At 40.9% G+C, this 21897-nt stretch overlaps 2 protein-coding genes across 6 annotated transcripts in view; one reads left to right on the forward strand and one right to left on the reverse strand.

Moving 5' to 3' along the window:
• Window positions 1-18704, reverse strand: part of LOC309383244 (sterol O-acyltransferase 2-like) — a 115849-nt gene extending 97145 nt beyond the window's left edge. For all 3 annotated transcript variants that reach the window (XM_081935546.1, XM_081935547.1, XM_081935545.1), the window contains exon 1: window positions 18632-18704. The gene's annotated coding sequence lies outside the window, so the exon portion shown is untranslated. The remainder of the gene's footprint in view (window positions 1-18631) is intronic.
• LOC309383238 (unconventional myosin-Ia-like) overlaps window positions 1-21897 on the forward strand; it is a 73453-nt gene that overhangs the window by 5522 nt on the left and 46034 nt on the right. For all 3 annotated transcript variants that reach the window (XM_081935525.1, XM_081935527.1, XM_081935526.1), the window contains exons 2-7: window positions 12337-12499; window positions 16323-16438; window positions 16581-16675; window positions 18198-18302; window positions 19931-19977; window positions 21527-21590. In XM_081935525.1, the coding sequence (XP_081791651.1) occupies window positions 12380-12499; window positions 16323-16438; window positions 16581-16675; window positions 18198-18302; window positions 19931-19977; window positions 21527-21590 (547 nt within the window). In that variant the 5' untranslated portion in view covers window positions 12337-12379. The remainder of the gene's footprint in view (window positions 1-12336; window positions 12500-16322; window positions 16439-16580; window positions 16676-18197; window positions 18303-19930; window positions 19978-21526; window positions 21591-21897) is intronic.

Consider the following 21897-nt stretch of genomic DNA (forward strand, 5'->3'; position numbering starts at 1 on the left):
ATAAGGTTATTGAAATATTATGGCTATGTGCAAAGTCCAGGAAAACCTAGCAAATCGAAGGTGAAGGCTGGCAGTTTTATGAAGGGCAATAAATTAGGTGGTGCTTCAAAAAAACAGCTGATGGTATGTTGATCTTGGGACCTTAACAATACAAGATATTGATTGCAAAACCTATTATTATGTACAGATGTAGGATTGCGCACCGGTGAGAGAGGGTGGTGGAGAGAGAGAGACTGTGTAACTAAGGAAGTGCTAACTTTGAGCAAGACACTTGCTTTCTAGAGCTCTAATATAGTACATAACTCAAGGGGAATTAACTATCTGGAAATGGTTTCCATAATTTAGCTTTCGGCCAGATCAGACATTGTTGTTTCTTTCAACTTAAGTTTTTAAAACTTCAGATTTTGTCTGATTAGCTATAAAGTTAAGGATGAAGTGCCTTGAAATATTTAGAAATTCTTGTTCATTCTTATTATTTTCCAGTTTTTGTCGACCTCTGTTCTGATTCTAATGTTAATTGTTAAAATGATTGTCATGTGTATACATTTGTTCCAATCTATTAATCCCTTGTAAGAATAAGTGCATTGTTTCTTTCTTCTTTTAAAATTGTGTTTATCCTTAAATGATTTTTACTTTGTGAATTTTTATTTTGTATGTTTTTTGTACATTTTATTTTGTACATTTATTTTGTAGTCGCCCTCCCCTCAATTTTCCTATTTTTTTCCAGCTTTTTCTATTTAAGTTAAGTGTTTCTGAAGTGTAAAAAGGAAGGAAGGAAGGAAGGCAACCTAAAGATAATTAGGTATTCATCACAGATGGGCACTGGTGGGAGTGCTTCCTGCTTTCTAGCAAATGGAGATCTCTAGGCTTTCATGCAATTTTTCAGGAGCTTTTTCAGCTCAATGAATCGCAGGCTGCCAAGCTGGGAAAGACCCCTGCCCTCTCCTCCTAGAGCAAAGAGGACGGTCCTGTGTTGGTGGGGTTGCTGGGTGGGACTCCTGCAGTTCAGCAGGAGACACAGGTTCTGCACCCATGTGAAGACAGTGGCCAGTCAAAGGATGTCAGCCTTCCCCAACTTGCCTCTCTTGATGCTTTAGGATTATAGCTCTCAGAAAGAAGGGGGGGGGGATTTATTTTCCAAAACACCACAGGGCAGGACAAGAAACAATAGATGGACACTAATCAAGGAGAGAAGCCACCTGGAGCTAAGGAGACATTTCCTCCATTATATAAAACAAAATCAAAGCAGAGTTATGTTGAGTTTCCTTCTCATGTGCGTTCTCCTTTCCCAGCATTGAGCTGTTGTTTATTTAATGCTTTTGGCATTCTATTCCTCAAGGTGATCTCTATAGTCCTCTGAAAAAAAGCAGGTCGAGTCAGTTACAATGATTGAATGATTCATTATGTGCCATCAAGGGGTGGGGGGGTTTGACTCCTAGTGACCCCATAGATAGAGTTTCTACGTGAGGTTGGTTTCCTTGGGGACAATGGCAAAGGCTTCATACTACACTGGAGAAGACAATAATCAACCACTCCCATCTTTATTTTAACCAAGAAAACCACAAGGATAGGAAGTTACACTTCAGACTTCAGTAATCCCAATCGTGACTAAGAGGCAGTAAAAAGTTAGCTTCATACTCTCTTTGCTCCCATGTTAAGGTTAAGTTTTGTAGACCAGCTACGATAGCTTTCACGTGAAGTGCAACATAGTTAGTCCTCGGCTTACAACCACTCATTTAGGGACCTGAGGGCACTGAAAAAAGCAAATTTGCTACTGTTTTTTTTTCACACAACCGTTGCTGCAGCAACCCAATGGTCACATGATCAAAATTTGGGAGCTTGGCAACTGGCAAGTATTTAAGTGATGGTTGCAATGTCCCAGGGTCATTGTGACCTTTTGACAAGCAAAATCAATGGGGAAGCCAGATTCATTGAAGAATTGTGGCAAGAAAACTTATAAAATCGGGCAAAACTCTCTTAACAACTGTCTTGCTTAACAACAGACATTTTAAGCTCAATTGTGGTTATAAGTCGAAGACAACCTGTATTTTGATATAGGGCCAAAACCAGTGGTGGGATTCACAATTTTTTACTACCGTTTCTGTGGGCGTGGCTTGGTGGGCACGGTTTAGGGGAAGGATACTGCAAAATCCCCATTCCCCACCCCACCCCACTAATCTGTTTTCCAGCTCTGTTCTCCTGTTCAGGGCAACAAAAGAAGATCAGCTGGGAGGCTGGGAGGCAGCGGGGGCAGGGCCAGCCTATTTGCCGGTTCTATGAACTACTCAAAATTTCCGTTACCGGTTCTCCAGAACCTGTCAGAACTGGCTAAATACCGCCAAAACATATTGTTAAATATGCACTTGATATATAATAACCTTCATGTTTTGCACACATATCCTACTGATATCCTGTTTAATATCCTGGTATTTCCTTGTCATAGAGGCACCAGATTGTGTAAGTGTATTGTCTGAGCTTTTTTTACTGGAAAGGTGATTCAAAACTACTGGTAGCTACCTCACAACAAAATCTGTCTTTTAAACATAACATATTCCCCTTCCCTTATTACACGTTTGTGCCCTTCCTTGCCAGTTAGGCTTTGCTGAAGTTAATTTTGCCACATCTACTTGGTGTTACAACCATTTGGAAAAGGCGCCAAAAAAATCTGGTAGTTTCGGAGAAGAGCAAGTGAGATAAGAAATAGTTTGGCACTTGAAAGACAGGGGAAATTTCAGGAGAAGAGGAAGGAGTTAACTTTCCTCCAGAAGAGAAATCTCTAGAGCCTCATTGTTTTTTGTTAACATTGAGACACAGCAAGTTTAGCTTGAATTAAAGGAAAAGGAAGGATCAGGATTACATACTGGCCTAATTTCCTATCTGTAAGAATATGTGTGAAATGGGATAAAATGTCAGAGGAAATTGGAAGATATATTGTAAATAGGATGAACAGAACAACTTGAGAAGGATGCCTAGCAGCCAATCCTCATATAAAGAATTATCTCTCTGTCTCCACGCCTCACTTTCATTTTCTAATAGCCTCTCTCAATTTGTTCTCCTTTGAATTAATTATAATTTACATATAATCCAAGTGTCAAACACATTTGAATGGATAACCTCATCATTATATGTAATGGCAAAGGGGTTTTGGGGCAATTGGAGTGTGAAAAGAGAGCTCCCTTGTTTATTCAAAAAAATTCTTCATGATGAAACACAAATATCTAGATAGGTTTTTGGTGGATTTTCCTCTATACAATATTTGTTTATACACAGAGATAGTCCTTGACTTACAATCATAATTGAGCCCACAATTTTGGTTGTAAGTGTGCACATTAAGGTGATTACCACTTGACCTTGACTGCTTTTATTATTTCTTTTGTGGTGGTCATTACATGATTTCAATGGACATTAAGTAAACCCATTGTACAATGGGAAGTAAACACCGGTTTCCGGCAACAAATGTTGTAAATCATGATCACACAACTACGGGATGTTGCATATGGCCATAACTGCCGCATGACATAGGGTGGACAGCTATCAGAACTTCAAAACCAGATTTGTAAGTAACTCGGGGGAAGTCCATCGTAACTTTGAATGGCTGCTAAGCGATCAGTTGTTAAGTTGAGGACTATCTGTATGTACAAACATCCATATGTTCTATATGGGGGTCTTGTAAGCCAAGTATGCCAGTCTTATGCACAATGAACAAGCCCATAAAACAAACAAAACACATTGTAGCTTGATGCAATGTATGAATTCTGTTAGTGTAAGATAGCTAAAAGTAGAACCTTACATGTATATCCTCCATTCATCTGGATTCAGTTCAGTTCAGCAGGGGTTAATTTTACATTATTGGCTCCTTCAGTCATGTAATTATGTTCAGTAGGTGGCTCTAACCATTTAAGTTTTTAGTAAGTTGATCTTTTATATCAAGGTCAAGTGGAATTTGATCGGATTCTAACATTCAACGATTCTGCCCTCTTGCCTCTGAAATATTAAGCTTAATTTGAAATTTGCTTCCCAATCAGTGTTTAAAAGGACTCTTAAGCTTTGCTGATGAATCTTGAGGTAATACTGTTAAAATGGAATGGTCAACTCAATTTTACTATAGGCATATCTCATAATTAATTTTTTTACAGTCAGCGTTTGAAAACAGGATTGTTGACTCATAGCCTTGAATTTATTTACCTGCTCAAATCCTCCTTTCAATTTGTTTTGGTTTTGTTTCACTTTTAAGAAGCACAACAATCTCTAAACAGGCAACCTGGTGACTGGCTGCAAATTTCTGGAACGTACACTGTCAATACACATAGAGAAGATTCTGTTGGCAGTCATTATATGAAATATTCATTGTGTATGTTTGTGTGATCATAAGCCCACCCACATAGCCTGTCTAATATAATGTAGATGAGAAGGCTGCAATGAAAAGGTATCTCAGCTGTGTATTTCTCCCCCCCCCCCCACCTTCCAGCTGACAGGTGTGTCTAGACATACAATTTTTAGAAAAAATATAATTTTAAGAATTTATAAACATTCTGAGTGTCCTTCTGTTTGGATCGGTGGTACTGGCAGTTGCAGACTGTGTTTGTGCATGTATGTATGTATGTATGTGTGTGTATGTATGTATGTATGTATGTATGTATGTATGTATGTATGTATGTATATATTCTCAGGTTGCTGACTATGGTGAAATGAGAGAGCAGGGAGCCAAGGCAGAAATTTTCCTGGCAAGGCTTCACCATCCTTATGCAATCTCACTTAGCAAAGCATTTAGCCCTTGTCTAAGTTGAGTCAATGGTTATTTACTCAAGAGAAGATTCAGCAAGAAAGTACGATAAAGCTCTGTCAGCAGCACTAATTGACTGGTCCCTCTTAACATGGTCATTAGGGCGGCCATAAAAGATCTTTATCACCGGGAAATAGATTGGATACTGCCATTTCCCAGCGGTAGTTAGTGCAATTCCCAGGTGAAAAAAGCCAATCCCTTTATCTGCTGAAGAACCTGTTTGGTAGACCTCAGAATATGGGTTGGTGATACTGAATGTTACAGAGAGCAGAATCAGTGGAGGAGCTATATTAGCTGACTTGGAAGCTATTGCTTTTGAATTGTTGCAGAGTCCTTCTGGTCTGTGGCTTCCATCTAATAAAGCAGGGACAAAATGTGATCCCATCTCTCGCTCAAGACTTTTTGAGGGGTGGTTCATAGCAGTGATGGCATTTTGGTTCTTTCAGAAGAACCCAAAGTAGAGAAAGTAAGGATTTACACTTAAGCAGGAAAAACCAAATGTACAAAGACAGATTAGGTGAAATCTGGCTAAAAAGCAGTAACTGTGAGATGGATCTTGGAGTCCTAGTGGACAATCACTTAAATATGAGCCAGCAGTGTGCCAGAGAAGCCAAAGCAGCTAATACAATCCTTGGCTGCTAATGCTGGTAAAGAAGGAGGGATAGAGGCAAGATCACATGAAGTATTAGTACTACTTTATAAAACCTTTATAAAGGGAACATGGTGGCTCAGTGGCTAAGATCCTGAGCTTGTTGATCAGCTTGTCTGCAGTTTGGTGGTTCGAATCCCTAGCTCCGCATAATGGAGTGAGCTCCCGTTACTTGTCCCAGCTTCTGCCCACCTAGCAGTACGAAAGCATGTAAAAATGAAAGTAGAAAAATAGTGATCACCTTTGGTGGGAAGGTAACAGCATTCCGTGCGCCTACTGTGTTTAGTCATGCCGGTCTAACCATGGAGACATCATCGGACAGCGCTGGCTCTTCGACTTTGAAACTGAGATGAGCACTGCCCCCTAGAGTCGGGAATGACTAGCACATATGTGCAAGGGGAACCTTTACCTTACAAAACTTAGTAAGACCACACCTGGAATGCTGCATCCAGTTTTGATTTACCACATTATAAAAAAAGATGTTGCAACTTTGTAAAGAATGCTGAGCAACAAAGATAGTTAGGATCTTGGAGACTAAAAGATACGAAGAACGGTTGCAGGAATTGGCTATGGCTAGTCTAGAGAAAAGAAGGACTAGGGGAGACATGATAACAGTGTTCCAATATCTCAGGGGCTGCCACAAAGAAGAGGGAGTCAACCTATTCTCCAAAGCACCTAAAGGCAAGACAAGAACCAAGGGAGGGAAACTAATCAAGCAGAAAAGCCACCTAGAACAAAGGATAAATTTTCTGACAGAGAGAACATTTAACCAGAGGAACAGCTTGCTTTCAGAAGGTGTAGATGCTTCATCCCTGGAGGCTTTTAAAAAGAGACTGAACAGCCACTTGTCTAAATAGTTTCTGCTTGAGCAGGGGTTGGACTAGAAGACCTCCAAGATCCCTTCCAACTCTATTATTCTGTAGTAGTAGCAATACATTTTGGCAAGCACAGTCCACCTTTTCTTTTTAAAGATAAAATTCAGGAAGTGAACCAGGCTTCTTGGAGAAAAGGCAGGATAAAAATAATTATAGGATCAAATCATTGTTTTAGCGGAGAGAGGGGGAACACTCTGCATGTTTGATAACTGCATCGTGGGCAAAAATGCGATGCTGAAACTATTTCTGGCATGGAGATTCAGCAATGAGAAAAGCTTCAGCTGTGCAGTATAGTAGATGCTAACGTCACTTGATTTATGTACATTACTTCAGCCTTAACAACAAAACAACTTTGATTGCTAATTCACTTCTGGCTCCGGTACAGGAGGGTGGAAGACTCCACATAGCTTGAGAGCAAAATGAGTTCTTTTTCTTAAGGCAAGCCGTCCAGTGACTTAAGTACTTCTATTGAAGTTCTAAGGTTTTTTTCCCCCCTTTGGAAATGTACTCGCCAGGGCCAATCAGAGGACTTTTTCAGTGGTGGACCTCAGCTTCTCAAATACTCTTGTTAAGAAGATGTGCCAAACATGTCTATAGTCATTTTTAGACACTGTATGAAAACATTTATCTTCAGTATTTTATAGTAAAATGGCTGTTTCTCAATATTGGGCTTGATTCTGATGCTTTTTGATAGACATGGTTTATCCCATGTTGTGATTTTTTTTTGGGGGGGAAGTCTTACTGGACAAATGATGGAATAAAAATAATGTATATAATAATTTAGCAATATCCTGAAAGAAACCCCTCTTCCTGGGTTTCTGTGGTTCAAAGTTGTATCAAGGCTCCCAAATAGGCTTAGTTTAAAATAATTGGATGTTATGGCTCAAGATCTGCGGATGAGTTTGAGATTTCTATTCTGCCTTGGCGGTAGGCCCTTGCAGCATCCTTGGAGGGGCAGGCAAGAGGGGGCCAGACTGTCAAAAGTAGCATCACAGTGTCACAATGTAAGTCCCGACACTTTCCAAATGCATCGTGGTGTCTTACATAGGACCCCAAAGGGTGGAGCTTGCAACTGATGCCAAAATCCTGCTTTCAGTCTTTTTCTGAAAGCAACAGGACCCCGCAGACACAGTCGCTAGATTTTGGATTGCAAGTCTAGGCGACCAGTTCATTTGCTTACAAAATGGCAATTCCTTCTGAAGAAGATGCGAGTAGCAAATTATTCAGGGTTTGTTTTTTCCCCCCTAACTTTTTACAGGGATCAATGCTTTGGAACCAGAAGGAAAGAGGTTAAATGCCACTGAGAAGCATGGGGTAATGGGCTGGCAAAGACTCCAGTGAGCTAAAGCAGGAAGTTGCATCACCCGCAGCTGTCAGCTCGTGTAGGAATCAATGGGGCTGCAGGATGTGTATATGTGATGGGTGGAAGGAAAGAAGGAGGTATACAAAAAACATTTCCGAAATGGTGGTCTTTAGGCCTTTCTATGCATGTTTCCCTTGAAAAGCCAACCTAGCTACAGTATGTTGATCAGAGAGAGGGAGGGAGGGAGGGAGGGAGAGGGAGAAATCCACAATTCAGAGCTGAAGAAGCTTCTTGGATGAGAAGAGAAATGTCTTCCAAAAAAATCCCAGAAAGTCTAGTTGCCTCTTGAAAAAGCATCTTTGTGTCCACAATTCAGAGTTGGGCATTACCTTCTACATCTTCACCTACTGTGTGTTATAAGTTCTAAGATGGGGGAGGCTGCATTTGTTAGGATATTTGCTAACTTGTTCTTGCCTCTTCTATAAAGAGAATACCAGATGCTCAAAGCCACAGCATTGTTTCTTTTTGAATTAAAGGAGTATAGAGCAGTGCTCCTATGATTGTTTATGGAACAAACCTACATATTAAACCATGAAGTAGGATTTCTGCAGTATATCAAGCCATAAACTAGCAATTGTCAGAAGTGTCAAACTGGCGGATGCATCACGCGCAGGCCACGCCCACCCTGGTTCTGCAAAAGCAAAAAATGTCACAATACCTGACATCATGTGCCACGATCAAGTTTGACACCCATGAACTAGCTGAACATGGTGTTCCTTGGTTGCTCATTTAATTACTTAATAAGCTTATCTGGCCACCCTCTCACTAAAGTAATTCTGGAACAACTAATAAGGTTTATAATTATCCAAAGAAGAAAATTGATATAGTAATAAAATATATTACTATAAGTCAGGGGTGGGTTCCAGCTGCTGCTACTGCTGGTTTGCTTAGGGACGCACTGCGCGCTTTGAGGCACTAAAAAATGCTTCTGCGCATGTGCAGAAGCCAAAAACAAGGCAATTAAACCGGTCAGTCCTAGAGGAGATCAATCCTCACTGCTCTTTAGAAGCCCAGATCCTGAAGATGAAACTAAATACTTTGGCCACCTAATGAGAAGGAAGGACTCCCTGGAGAAGAACCTAATGCTGGGAAAGATTGAAGGCAAAAGAAGAAGGGGACTGCGGAGAATGAGGTGGCTGGATGGAGTCACTGAAACAGTCGGCGTGAGCTTAAATGGACTCCAGAGGATGGTAGAGGGCAGGAAGGCCTGGGGTCCATGGGATCGCGATGGGTCGGACACGACTTCGCAACTAACAACAATAAAATAAGATGAGAGAAAACATATTGCTGGCATCTTGAATAAACCCAGCAAAAATCTTGTGACTTCTTAAAGGTTTGTGTCCCAGTATAACATGAAGCTGTGTCAACAGAAATATTGGTATGTTTCATTTGCTTGGAAGGGGTGAGGTTTGTCTCATTGAAAGGAACAGTTTTGCATCTCTAGTCCAAGAATCTCATAATGGACTACAACTGTTTAGAGGTTTTTGCACAATGTTGACATAAATCCCCTTGGGAAATTTTAATGTAGAAATAAATACCATTGGCCAGTTCTGAGGAGATGAGATTGTGAAGAACAGCTGGGAGAAAGCTAGCTCTGTCTGTCTACCAGAGATGGGTTGCTGCCGGTTTGGCCCGGATCGGCCAAACCAGTAGTAGTGGTGGCAGGACGCTCTGCCCACCCACATGGGCGGGACCACGCCTGAACCAGTAGTAAAGAAATTGGCAACCCACCTCTGATGTCTACCAATCACATTTAGTGACCATTACAATCCTGAGAGTACTTCGTAAGATAAAAAAGGATGAACAGTACAGTACATTAAAAACTACCTTATGGGAAAATGCTATTAGATTTGGGGGGAAAGGGGAGGGGGAGGGGGAGAAAACTGGTAGCACCCTGTCCAAGTAATAAGTCTACTCCGCAGATTTATTAGAAGGCTTAAAGTTCTGTGAGCTTCGAGTAACTTTTTCAGATGTGTAACATCTGTGAATGGACAAGATGTAACCAGAACTCCTTCCAATCCCAATGTAGCTCTCCTCCTTCAATGTCTATTATGACTGCAAGGAATATAAATCTTTCCATTTCCACCACCACCATTCAGTCAGAACTGAAGAAGCTTCTTAGATGAGACGTGAAATGTCTTCAAGGAAAATATAAAGAAAGTCTAGTTGCCTTTTGAAAAAGCACCTTTGGGACAACCATGACCTGGAATGACTGAAGATCTTGATAGACATTTAGCAGTTTGAAGGAGTGGAGAGAGTACTGAGCATTGTGGCATGCCACAGAGCAGCTGTGGGCTTGACTTCTCACTCCCTATCAACATGGATTGGGACCGGACTTGGAGAAAGGAGCCAAAACTGCACTGCACTGCCCAACCCCAAACCCCACAGCCAGTCCAAAAGGATACCATAATGGATGATACCATACTAAGAGCTGTGGTGACGCAGTGGTTAGAATGGAGTACTGCAGGCTACTTCTGCTGATTGCTGGCTGCCTGCAGTTTTGCAGTTTTAGTCTCACCAGGCTCAAGGTTGACTCAGCCTTCCATCCTTCTGAGGTGGGTAAAATGAGGACCCAGATTGTTGGGGGTAATAGGCTGACTCTGTAAACCGCTTAGAGAAGGCTATAAAAGCATTATGGAGCAGTATATAAGTTTAAGTGCTATTGCTATGGATGATATTGAAAACTGCTGAGAGATCAAGGAGAGCTAGAATGGTGGCACTTACCCCTTCCCACTCTTGCCAGAGATCATCAACATCTGCAACCAATGCCATTTCTGTCCCACAACCTGACTAAAAGGGGTCCACTTAGTGACCTCTTTGCTTAATGACTGAGTTGCTGGTCCCAAACATGATGATTAAATGACGATTACCTGTATTGTGGAATATAGTATATGCAGTCATAATTTCCTTGGAGATTATACACTGGGGTATTAACAGTCCATTTGAGATTTCTGTGCTATTTAACATGCATGGACACATTGAGAAGAAAGATCAGGCTTGGTTCTCATTGTATGTGCCTTTATTGACTTTTTGGCATTATGTTTATGGTATGTTTGCATATGTTGGTGCATCTCTGCCTGAGAGGAGGCAAAACCTGCATCTGTGGAGTTGTCCTCCCCACCCACACCCGTTACATACATTTATTGGTAGAATTATGAACATCTGGAATGACGTTCTGAATTATTACAGATGTCTGAATGATTAGAAAGATGCAGTTATCTAGGTATTACAATCAATGAAGTCTGTAATGAAGCAGTTAATTCTTTACTACTCTTTTTATAAGGGAGATATATATTTTTTGCTCCTCAAAATGCCTCACTTCCAGATAATACATAGAACCATCTAATTTAGTGTATTTCATCTGTGTTGCTGTTATACATTACCCTCAGTGGTGGGTTCCTACCAGTTTGGATCGCGTTCGGCCGAATTGGTAATGGTATGGAGGCCTGGGTCACTGGAACCGGCAGCGATCTAGGCTTGCCACGCCCCCGAACCAGTTCCCCAGTCAGCATCATTGGCACCACCATCTTGTTTTTTATTTCTGCGCATGCGCAGAACAATTTTAATTGAATTGCGCATGTGTGCGCAGCGCAATTCCAGCACACGCACATGAAGGGCATGTGCGAGCGAACTGGCAGTAAAGCCGGGCAGAACCCACCTGATTACTCTTTATATCAAACTGCATCTAGTGTACTGTCCATTTATTTTAAAAATATGAACTACTAAAAGACATTTCTGATCTGGAATAACTTGTGACAAAATTGTGATAAACCTGTTCACTGTAACCAAACTGTAAATTTACAGCATCATAATAGAGAAGTGACTTTCCATTGATAATAAATTTAACAGTGGTATGTACAGAGGAAATAGTATTCTAGATACGTAGTGACTGATAAAACCTAGTTCATAACATGAAGTTTAGGGAAGTATCCATGTAATTTAGAGAAAGATAATAAATTGAATAAATGTAAGAGAGATACTAATTTGGAACATGTCTGGAGTCTGAAGTATAATTATTTTGCAAAGATATCAATTTATATGATTGATTGATAGATTATATGCCTTCAAGTCATTTTTGATGCCTAACAATCAGATGGATGGATTTTCTCCATGGCAATCTGTCTCTAATCTGATCTTTCAGATCTTTGAATGGTACCCATTACCACTGTAATTGAGTCCATCTACCATGCTGCTGGTCATCCTCTTCTTCTCTTTCATTCCATTTTTCCCAGCATTACAGCCTTTTCCAGAGACCAAGATCTTCACATAATGTCCAAAATAGGATAATTTGAGTCTGATCATTTATGCCTCAAGGGAACTCTTGATTGATTTGTTCAATGGTCCATCAGTTTGTTTTCTTGGTTGTCCATGGTATTCTTGGGGTCCTTCTCCAAAACATCCCTTTATGAGCCATTCTCTAAATTGTACAGTCAGTCAAGCAGTGACCTAGATCATCTTAACTATTTGATTATTTCTACTGTTGTAAAACTCACACTGGGCTTTATGTTGGGGTGGGGTTTTTTTGCACTTTATTATTTATGGATTCTCATTGGTACCAACAATGAAACCAAGAATCTGCAACTGGTCTTCATGAGTCATTGTGTGAAAAGCTCTTGATTGGGTGGCAAAAACATCTGGATTTAACCTGTGACTCACTCACTTGCAGGTTACTTTCCTCTGTGCTTGGAATCCCAGCCATTCTTGCTACTATGGAGAGCATGGTGGTGCTTGACACTGTGGGTGTAGGAGACCTGGTGCTGTTGGAGCCGCTGACTGAAGACACAATGGTGCAAAACTTGAAGAAACGCTTCGAACATCAAGAAATCTATGTAAGTGGACATGGGGAGGGATACAGAGAACAACAGATCTGGGAGTCTTTTCGTTTAGGGTCAACAAGATTAGAACCTGCAAAGATCTACTATGATGCATGCAATCAGAGCAGCTACTTTCACTGTCACAAACATCGCTACTATCCTAAGAATACAACCAACACAAAGGGCCAAACGGTTTTCATGAATATTTTCATGTGCTGATTATTATGCATTGCTGCAAAATGAAAAAAGTGCTATAAAAGGAAAGCAGGACATCTCAACAGGAGGATGATCCATGTATCTTCTGTTCCTTATTGTGGATGGACAACTTCCTCTGATTAAACCAGGCAATTCTTCAGATAGAGGTCCTTTTCCATTTTGAGAGCAGTCACTTCTCAAAATTGAAACGAAAATTATTACTACTACAGTTGGTCGCCCAGTCAGCCAGACTGGTTTTGACATTTTTATCTACCAGTATTTATTGAGTCCTTCCCAAGATATTGTTGTTAGATGGTGTTAAAGGTACCATCGCAGGATGTAAGCTGCTCCAGGTAAAGCTGCCTTTTGCAATTGATTGATGTTGCTTTTGTTGATGCCGATGGTATTCAAATAGTGCTTCAGAAGTCTTGGGATTGCATCCCAGGTGATCATTATTATTTCATTTGTATCCTGATTTTTCTAGATATAACTCAAGGTGGTGAATATACCCAATATTCTTCTCTCCCATTTTCCCCACAACCACAACCTGTGATGTGGGCTGGGCTGAGAGAGAATCCCAAATCACCCAACCAGTTTTCATGCCTAAGGGAAGCCTACAAGTCTCCATCTCCTAGTTTCCAAGCCAGCACCTTCTCCAAACTAACTTTTGTGCACAGTCTATTCAGACGTACCTCTGTACTGTACGTTCAACCATAGGAAACATTAAGAGGGTTCCAACCTAATAATATTTGTTATTTTTCATGGTCACTTCTTATTCATAAATTCTGCTTTATAAGCCAAGGTAGGACTGACCTTTAAGAAAATACAATGCCTAGTCAGCAGAGAATAACTAAGAATAATGCAAAAATTAATGGAAACATTCAAGTTAACTTGCTTGTACCGCCTAAGTACTAATAATTTGTTCCTTGTATCATTGCCATTTATTTATACAGAGTACACAAATATTTAATAAGGGATTTGAAATAAAGAGGTCTCAACCCACAGGAGTGTATTCCTTTAAAAAATCCATTACATCCAGATTTAACTGCGCCTAGCACAGAAGATAATTGGAAAAAATACTAAATCTAATTCCTTGTCTCATTGATGTCAGGTAGTAGCATCTTGCCAAGCTTTGTTGATCCCAAAAAACAAAACAAAAGCAGAAAATAAACTTCACAACAGTAAGCAGGGTGAGACCTGGCCCATGCTTGGATAGGAGACACTTGATTAGACTGGGAAATTGGGGGATTAAATCCCAGATAGGAGGCTTGGAAAAGCAGTTTCATACCCTTGCAAAAAAAAAAATTGTCTATGAAATCATCAAGAGCTGAGCTTCATTCAAAGGAGTCTTAACTTTCTACCAGATGAAATAATCCTCTCTTTGGAGTCTTCCTGTGTGTTTTCTTTTCCCCTGGTGCAACGAAAGTTGGAATAGTGCACAGTATCCATTGATCGGGAGCATGAAAATTTATTCTTCTAGAATCAACAATTATCAGATGATTGCAGGGAGTGCAGGGAAGATGAGGAAGTAAAGAACGCATGGGAGAAGGCAATAAGGGAAGGGCCTGTTAAGTAGGGCAGGTGTCAGGCTCCAAAAGCAAGAAAGACATGTTGAATTTCATATTGTTCCTCAGCTATAAAAAGAAATCTTGCCAAACTAAAAAAAGTATTTGCATCATTAAAAACATACTCTGAGAACTCATAGGAGGATCTGACTTGGTCCTTTTTCTCCCAATCCAACTATCCAAACTTTGTTGTCTTTTGCTTCTCTGGAATGCAGCCCCTCCCTCCCCAGGCTCCAGTCTATATTCCACCACAGCAACAGGGCCTCCTGTTAACCAGATTCCTCCTCTTTAACACAGGCAGTCGTTGATTTACAACCAAAATTGACCCCCAAATTTCCATTGCTAACTGAGACAGTTGTTAAGTGAGGTTTGCCCCATTTTATCGTGACCTTTCTTGTCACAATTATTAAGTGAAACACTGTAGTTGTTAAGTTAGTAACACGCAGGGGTGAAATGCTACTGGTTCAGGCCGGTTTGCCCAAACCAAAAAAAGTTTTTACAAAAGTTCCGACAATCAGCTTTGCGACAATCAGCTGTGCGGTGCAATTGTCAGAACATTTTTTAAAAAACTTTTTTAGCATTTTTTTAACAACCAGTTCGTGCGTGCTCACATTGCTTCTGAACCGGTAGCAAAGGTAAGTGGATTTCACCCCTGGTAACATGGTTAAGTGAATCTGGTTTCCCCATTGACTTTGCTTGTCAGAAGGTCACAAAAGGTGATCACAGGCCCCTGGGACATTGCAACAGTCATAAATATGAGTCAGTTGCTAAGTGTCTGAATTTTGATCGCGTGACCATGGGATGCTGCAACGGTTGTAACTGTGAAAACCGGTCCTAAGTCACTTTCTTCAGTGCTGTTTGTAATTTCAAATGGTCACTAAAATGGTGGTAAGCTGAGGACTACCCGTACTGATTTATAGTAATGGGCCGAGCGCAATTTTCCCTACTGGTTCTACAAAGCTTGGGTAACATGACACGACACAGCTGAAACTGGAAAGATCAATGGAATTTATTAAATCTATCAGGCTCCATGTTTCAGGAGGCCTGCAGTGGGCGGATCTTCTTTACCAGCATTAGCAGGACTGGACCAAGACATTATATTGCCAGAAGAGGCCTTCTGTTGGTCCATATACAAAACTGTCTGGTCTGGCAGATTGCTCTTTCTTGTTGCCTTTGTTTTGGCAGTGGTCACTGAGCAGCTGCCTTGCTCTACTCCGTGAATGGCACCAGGCTGTTTGCCTGCCAAGTAGAAAAAGATGGCGAGCGAGAAGATCATGGCAATGAAGCCTCTTTGCTTCCTGGTCCTCCCCCTCCCCCCCCCCCTCAGTCTTCCTGAGCCAGAGTAGGAAATAGGAATAGAAGCAGATGGTGATGGTGAACTAAAGGAACAGATGTGTGTGGAGATTCTCAGTCACCCAGGTCATGGTTGTCATGGAAGGTGCTTTTTTTTAAAAAAAAATGTTTTCATTTTATTTTTTAGTCTCTTAGATATAATTGCAAGTATACGTTCACATAGTTATTGTTCTTATTGTATTTATCATTTTTACACATTTATTTTTCCATATAAAGAGTTAAAATATACATTCAAGATTGCTTTGCTTACCGTCCCATACAGCTATTTTGTGTTTTCCTTCCTTTTCTCCTTTCCGCCCTTCTCTACTTTCTTCCTCCCTCCTCTCCTTTCCCTTTCCTTCTTCCCTTCCCTCTCCCCTACTCCTCTCTTCCTCTTCCCCTTCCTACCCTCTCTCTTTCTCTTTCTATCCCTCCCAGATGTTCTCTCCTTTCCTCTTTCTTCCTTCCCTCTCCTTTCCTCTCCTCTCCTCTTCTCCTCTCTCCCCCAAAGGGGCTTTTTCAAGAGGCAACTGGACTTTCTGGTTTTTCTTTGAAGACATTTCGCTTCTCATCCGAGAAGCTTCTTGGATGAGAAGCGAAACGTCTTCAAAGGAAAAAAAAAAAGCCCAGTTGCCTCTTGAAAAAGCACCTTTGAGACAAAGGGACAGATCCAACCTTTGACTCTTTCTTCTACAGCCTGAGCGCTGCCATCTTGCTAATGAGAACAACCTATTTCTGCCTCACAGACCTACATTGGGAATGTGGTGATTTCAGTGAACCCATATCAGCCGCTGCCCATTTACTCAGCAGAAACAGTGGAAGAGTATAGGAACTGCAACTTCTTTGCTGTCAAGCCTCACATGTAAGTGAGATGGGAACGGAGCGGGGATTATCATACCCAACAACTCTCAAGAATGGATTCTGAGTCACGAGAGGGAGAAGGCAGGCCTTGGGGGGAATCCAAAGCAACACCCCTCCTCACTCTTCTCCCTGTGTTTGCCCAGTTACGCCATTGCGGATGATGCATACCGCTCATTGAGGGATCAAGACAAAGATCAATGTATCCTTATCACTGGCGAGAGCGGGGCTGGCAAAACAGGTGAGTAAGGATATCTGAGTTCCTCAAGACGGGCATAGAGAAAATAAAGCATTGGCAAGAGGCTACTCCTAGCCAAGCTTGGGTTAGTGTTAGGTAGATAATGAGCTTGGAAGGGACAGGAGAAAACCAGGGGTGGGATCACTCATGAATTGAGTTGATCACTACAGGGACAGGTAGGGGATGAGATTGGAAACACCAAAAGAAATGGGAAAGTCTTCAAATCAAGAGGATTCGTTGGGCAATCAACTTATCCCATCCTCAAACTTTGTGCGGAGAGGACATTCTGATAACTTTGCCTAATATTTGTAATTCTGCTTCTTCTGTCCTTTTTCTTACTAGTGTTAGGAGCTGCATATTTGAAGCACTCAGAGATGAGCAGAGATCAATACATTTTTCAACCGTCATCTAAATAGCATGGGAGCAGACCACTCTTGAAGAAGGGCTCTTTAAATAAATGCATTTTAATATGAACTTTCTCCAATCAATGAAGCAGAATATAAAAGCAGGAGGGGGAATGCAGGGGCAAAGTGGTTCATTGGAATTAGTTTAGTGCAGGGATGTCCAAACTTGGCAACTTTAAGACTTGTGGACTTCAACTTACAGAATTCCCCAGCAATTCTGCTGGCTGGGCAATTCTGGGAGTTGAAGTCCACAAGTCTTAAAGTTGCCAAGTTTGGACACCCCTGGTTTAGTGGCACTGCCAGACGTTTACAAATTTGAGCAATTTAAGCAAACTTCCACAGCCTGTGTTGTATTGGGCTACAAAACTCCTCAACCCTAGTCAGCAAATCCTATTGGCTCCATTCCTTGGAGATACAATACTGATACTGCCATAAAGATGTCTGGCAGTAACCAATTTGGGGTTACCAGGTTGGAGAGAGTTCCTCTAGCAATTGTTACTGCTTCGGTGGCAAATTACATGGAAATTATTCCTCAGTGAGGGATATACTCCTGATTCACATGGAGTGATATAATAGATGTGCCCTTTCTTTCTAAATAACATAAACCAGATGCCTACCAGCAACTCATATTGAAGTTCTAAATGCATTCTATGATCACAAGGGGGAATTTCCTCATGATTTAAGAGGGCTTACTCAGAGGCACAGCTGCCTCAAACTGTGGATCTCCTTGCAGAGAAATAAAAATAATGCTCTGGCACGGGATAGCCACCTACATTAGGGATTGTTTAGTAGTAGATACCTACTGGGGATTTTTCCTGAGTAGGGAATAAGACAGGACAATGTATGCCCCTTTGCCTCTGTTTTGTCCCTTCCAAGCAGTCATGGTGACTCTCTGGATGAGTGCCTGAACTATTTTTTGGCAGGGTCATGTCCTTGCATTCTTTTTAGGGAATAAGAGAGAGAGACTGGCCCACGGTGACCCAGCTGGCCTAGGGAAGGACTAGATCTCGTAGCCCTCTGATTTCTCGCCTTGTGTCCTATCCACCTCACCAAAACTGGGTCTTTTAAAATATCCCTACCAAGTCATTGATTCTTTGCTGCTCACACCTTTTCATCATTAGAGGCCAGCAAGTTGGTAATGTCCTATGTGGCAGCTGTCTGTGGAAAAGGGGAGGAGGTGAATCGTGTCAAGGAACAGCTGCTGCAGTCCAATCCTGTCCTGGAAGGTATGTACTTGCAGCCTTTGTAAGTGATGGGAAAGGGAGGGAGCTCTATAGGAGCTGATCAGTACATATAGTACATATAGGCATTCACTGCACAATTACCTATTATCACATTTTCCCATAATGCAATCCGTATTTTGTTGCTGAGAAAGTGCAGATCTCCCAGTTGGGCACCTGCACTGCATTTGCAGTGGTTATAAGGAGTGGTTGTTGGAGGTTTATTTTTTCACAGCTGAGTCAAAGATCTGTTCTCCAGCTCTTGAAGTGGCAAAAAGAAAAAAATACCAGTACTGTATAAAATTTGATACCTGTAATGGCAATCGCTAACTTACCACTGGCATGATTTATAAGGCAAAGCCCCTTAAGTGGGGAATGGCCGAGAGTCCACAATGAAATTGTGATGCACTGCAAAAAATAATAATAATAACACATATAGTTCAAGAATGTCTCCTCAGGAAATTTAAGGTCACCTGGGATGATCTTACTGCAGCTGCACCAGAAATGATTAGCTTCTTTAGATATTGAATTATAACATCTATTCCATTGCAATTCTATGGCTCCATATTATGATATGGATTTTATTATGGTTTTATCTTAATTCAATATATGTTAGTTGCTATATTGTATTGTCCAGTATATCAATGTCTAAAATGCTTTACTCATAGAAGGCTCTGGGCTAAGAAAGATTAAAACCAAGTTTAAAAGAAATTCCTTTACATTTTTTTGTTTTTGCAATCCTGGGAGCCCTGGGGTTTTTATATAGTTCCTTTGCAATAAGGAAGACTGAAAGACCCTCCCCCACTTCTCCTTCTGGAATGGGACAATTCGCCACAGCCAACTCACTGCAGCCATCTTGCTGCAGGCAACGAACATGTTAAGGATACTTCTGGAAAAGTTGGAAAAGGTCAGTTTGCCGCAGCCAATTTGCCGCAGCCACGTCGCCGGAGGACAGCTCATCACAGCCAACTCACCATGAAAAATTCCATGCGGGATAACTCAACACAATAAATGTTACTCGCCACTGTTTCTTCAACATTATTTCCATTTTTGTCAATGGAAATAATGTCAAAGAAACAGTGGTGGTGGATGACATTTAACACACTGCATGGAATTGGCTGTGACAAGTTGTCCTGCAGCAAGATGGCCATAGCAATTTGGCTACGGCAAACTGACCTTTTTCAACCTTTCCAGAAATGTCCTCAACATGTTGGTTGGAATTCTCCCCTGTGCCTATTGGCTATGCTGGTTGGTTAATATGTTTGAAGGCACCAAATTGAGGGGAAACTGATGCGCTGATAGTTGTTTTTCTTATTGTTGGTCCATATTACACCAGGGTTCTCCAAAGTGGTCAGTATTGACCCCCAAACTATCCATGGGATTATTCATTGTTGCTATTGTCCTTATTCATAGAACTACCAATTGAAACAATATTTATTAAATTATTTTCATATAATGAATGTTTGGGGCTCAATGAACAATCTGAAACTTCATGAAGGCGGTCAATGAATGAGCATTTTGGAACTCCTGGTCTATATTTACTGGTATATTGCCTCCCTAATTTTGTCTTTATAATGCCTAGCGTACAAAATTATTCCTAGGGAAATGAGCAATTTTTTTACCTCTTCTTTCAGCCTTTGGGAATGCCAAAACCATCCGCAATGACAACTCCTCCCGATTTGTAAGTAGTGGATGGAGAATTACTACTGAGTGGATCTAGCACAACTTCCAATGTTTCTTAGAAGATATGCCTTATAGATCTAGACTTGAGAGCAATTCTAGATTAACAGTCTTTTCAAATCCTGGGTCCTGCATCACAATTCTGCAACTAAAGTGGTGCACAAAGAAAAATGGGATGATCCGATCTCCATAAATGATAAGGGTCAATTAAACATTCTGCATAATTTATTCTGCTTCTGCTAATCATAGAGACAAATAGATTTATCTTTTTACTTTTAGAAACGGTGGAAGGGCTTCTTTATTCTCTCTCTTTTTCCCCTCTCTGTCTCACACACAAACTTACTTGGACTTTTCCAGGTACACAATTCTATTTTTGCTGTTTTGAAAGCTAAAATGTTTTTCAGAAGATTAGAATCATTGGGAAATAGAATTGTGACCCAACATGTACAATTAAATCACACTTAACATTTACCCTGACTTCAGAAGAGCAGAGTGAATGATGTAAGCACTTCCTGGAATCTGCCAAAATAATTCTTGTGTAGAGCAGCAGTTCATTGTTGTGTTCTACAGTCAGTCCCGTCCCCCCCCGCCCCATATAAAACATAATGAAATTGTGCTGTGAAGCAGTTGCTATTGGAAAAAAAATGCATTTCTAACTGGACATGTAGCTGATGAAAGTGCGTTAACAATGAAAGATGTGTCTCAACATCTTTCACATTGCAGTAATGCAGGGGTGTCCAAACTTGGGAACTTTAAGACTTGTGGACTTCAACTCCCAGAATTCCCCAGCTAGCATAGCTGGCTGGGGAATTCTGGGAGTTGAAGTCCACAAGTCTTAAAGTTCCCAAGTTTGGACACCCCTGCAGTAATGAGACTTTAGAGCAAAGAAGGGAAGGAGAATTATCTTAAGTCCCCCTAGTGCCAATTCTCTCATCTAGATCCCATACATAACTTTTGCTTGTGCACTGCAGAATGTATACATATCAAATGTAATTTGATTCTCAGTTACTGCCTTCAAACAATTTCCAGAAGAGTAAATATGTTGAACTATGGCAACAAAACCAAGAGATTGTTTTGTGACGCCTTAAATGCTAATCTGTATAGAGCTTTAAAATAGGCAATTCTTTCAATCAAGATCAACTCCTGATGAGCTCATGAACCCAACCAGGTAACAACACAGAAATGGGCCACTATTGTCTTTTGCAGAATGCTAGGCTGAATATGGTTTAATCTAGAGGAGTTATCTCCCATACAAGCAGACTTGGCTTTGCTTCCAACTTCAAACAAGATCATTCAGGTGCTGCCACCTGCTGAGGCATCTATTGTTCACATCACAATAAGTAGATTAGTTTTTCAAATACTACAGACTCCTCTGTTTTCAGAGAGTTACGTTTCAAACGCACCCAGCTACATCTGTATGCAATACCTTGAACTAGCCCAAAGCAAAAAATAAATAAAAAAAGGGAAAGGAAGCCCACATCAGATCCATTAGGGATTCACGGCTTCTCATTTGGATCCAAATGTTCCCCTCCGTTTCTTTTTGTCTCCAGGGAAAATACATGGATATTGAGTTTGACTTCAAAGGCGATCCTCTGGGTGGCGTCATTAGTAATTGTAAGTATGGTCTTCCAGATCTTTTCAATAGAAGGGGAACATCTGCTAAAATTGGAGTCAGAATCAGACATGTGCTATTCACCATACAGGTAGCCTCTTTGACTTACAGCCATTCGTTTATCAATCATTCAGAGTTACAATGCTGCTGAAAAAAGTAATTTACAACAGGTTCTTGCACTTATGAGAAGAGAATAGAATAGAATTCATTATTGGCCAATGTGATTGGACATACCTGTCGTCACATCATCAGAATTTGATGGTTGCTCAACAACCATCAAGTGTTTACAATGGTTGAAGCATCCCAGGG

This window comes from Natrix helvetica, assembly GCF_964273705.1.
Source record: "Natrix helvetica genome assembly, chromosome: 1".
Lineage (NCBI taxonomy): Eukaryota > Metazoa > Chordata > Lepidosauria > Squamata > Natricidae > Natrix > Natrix helvetica.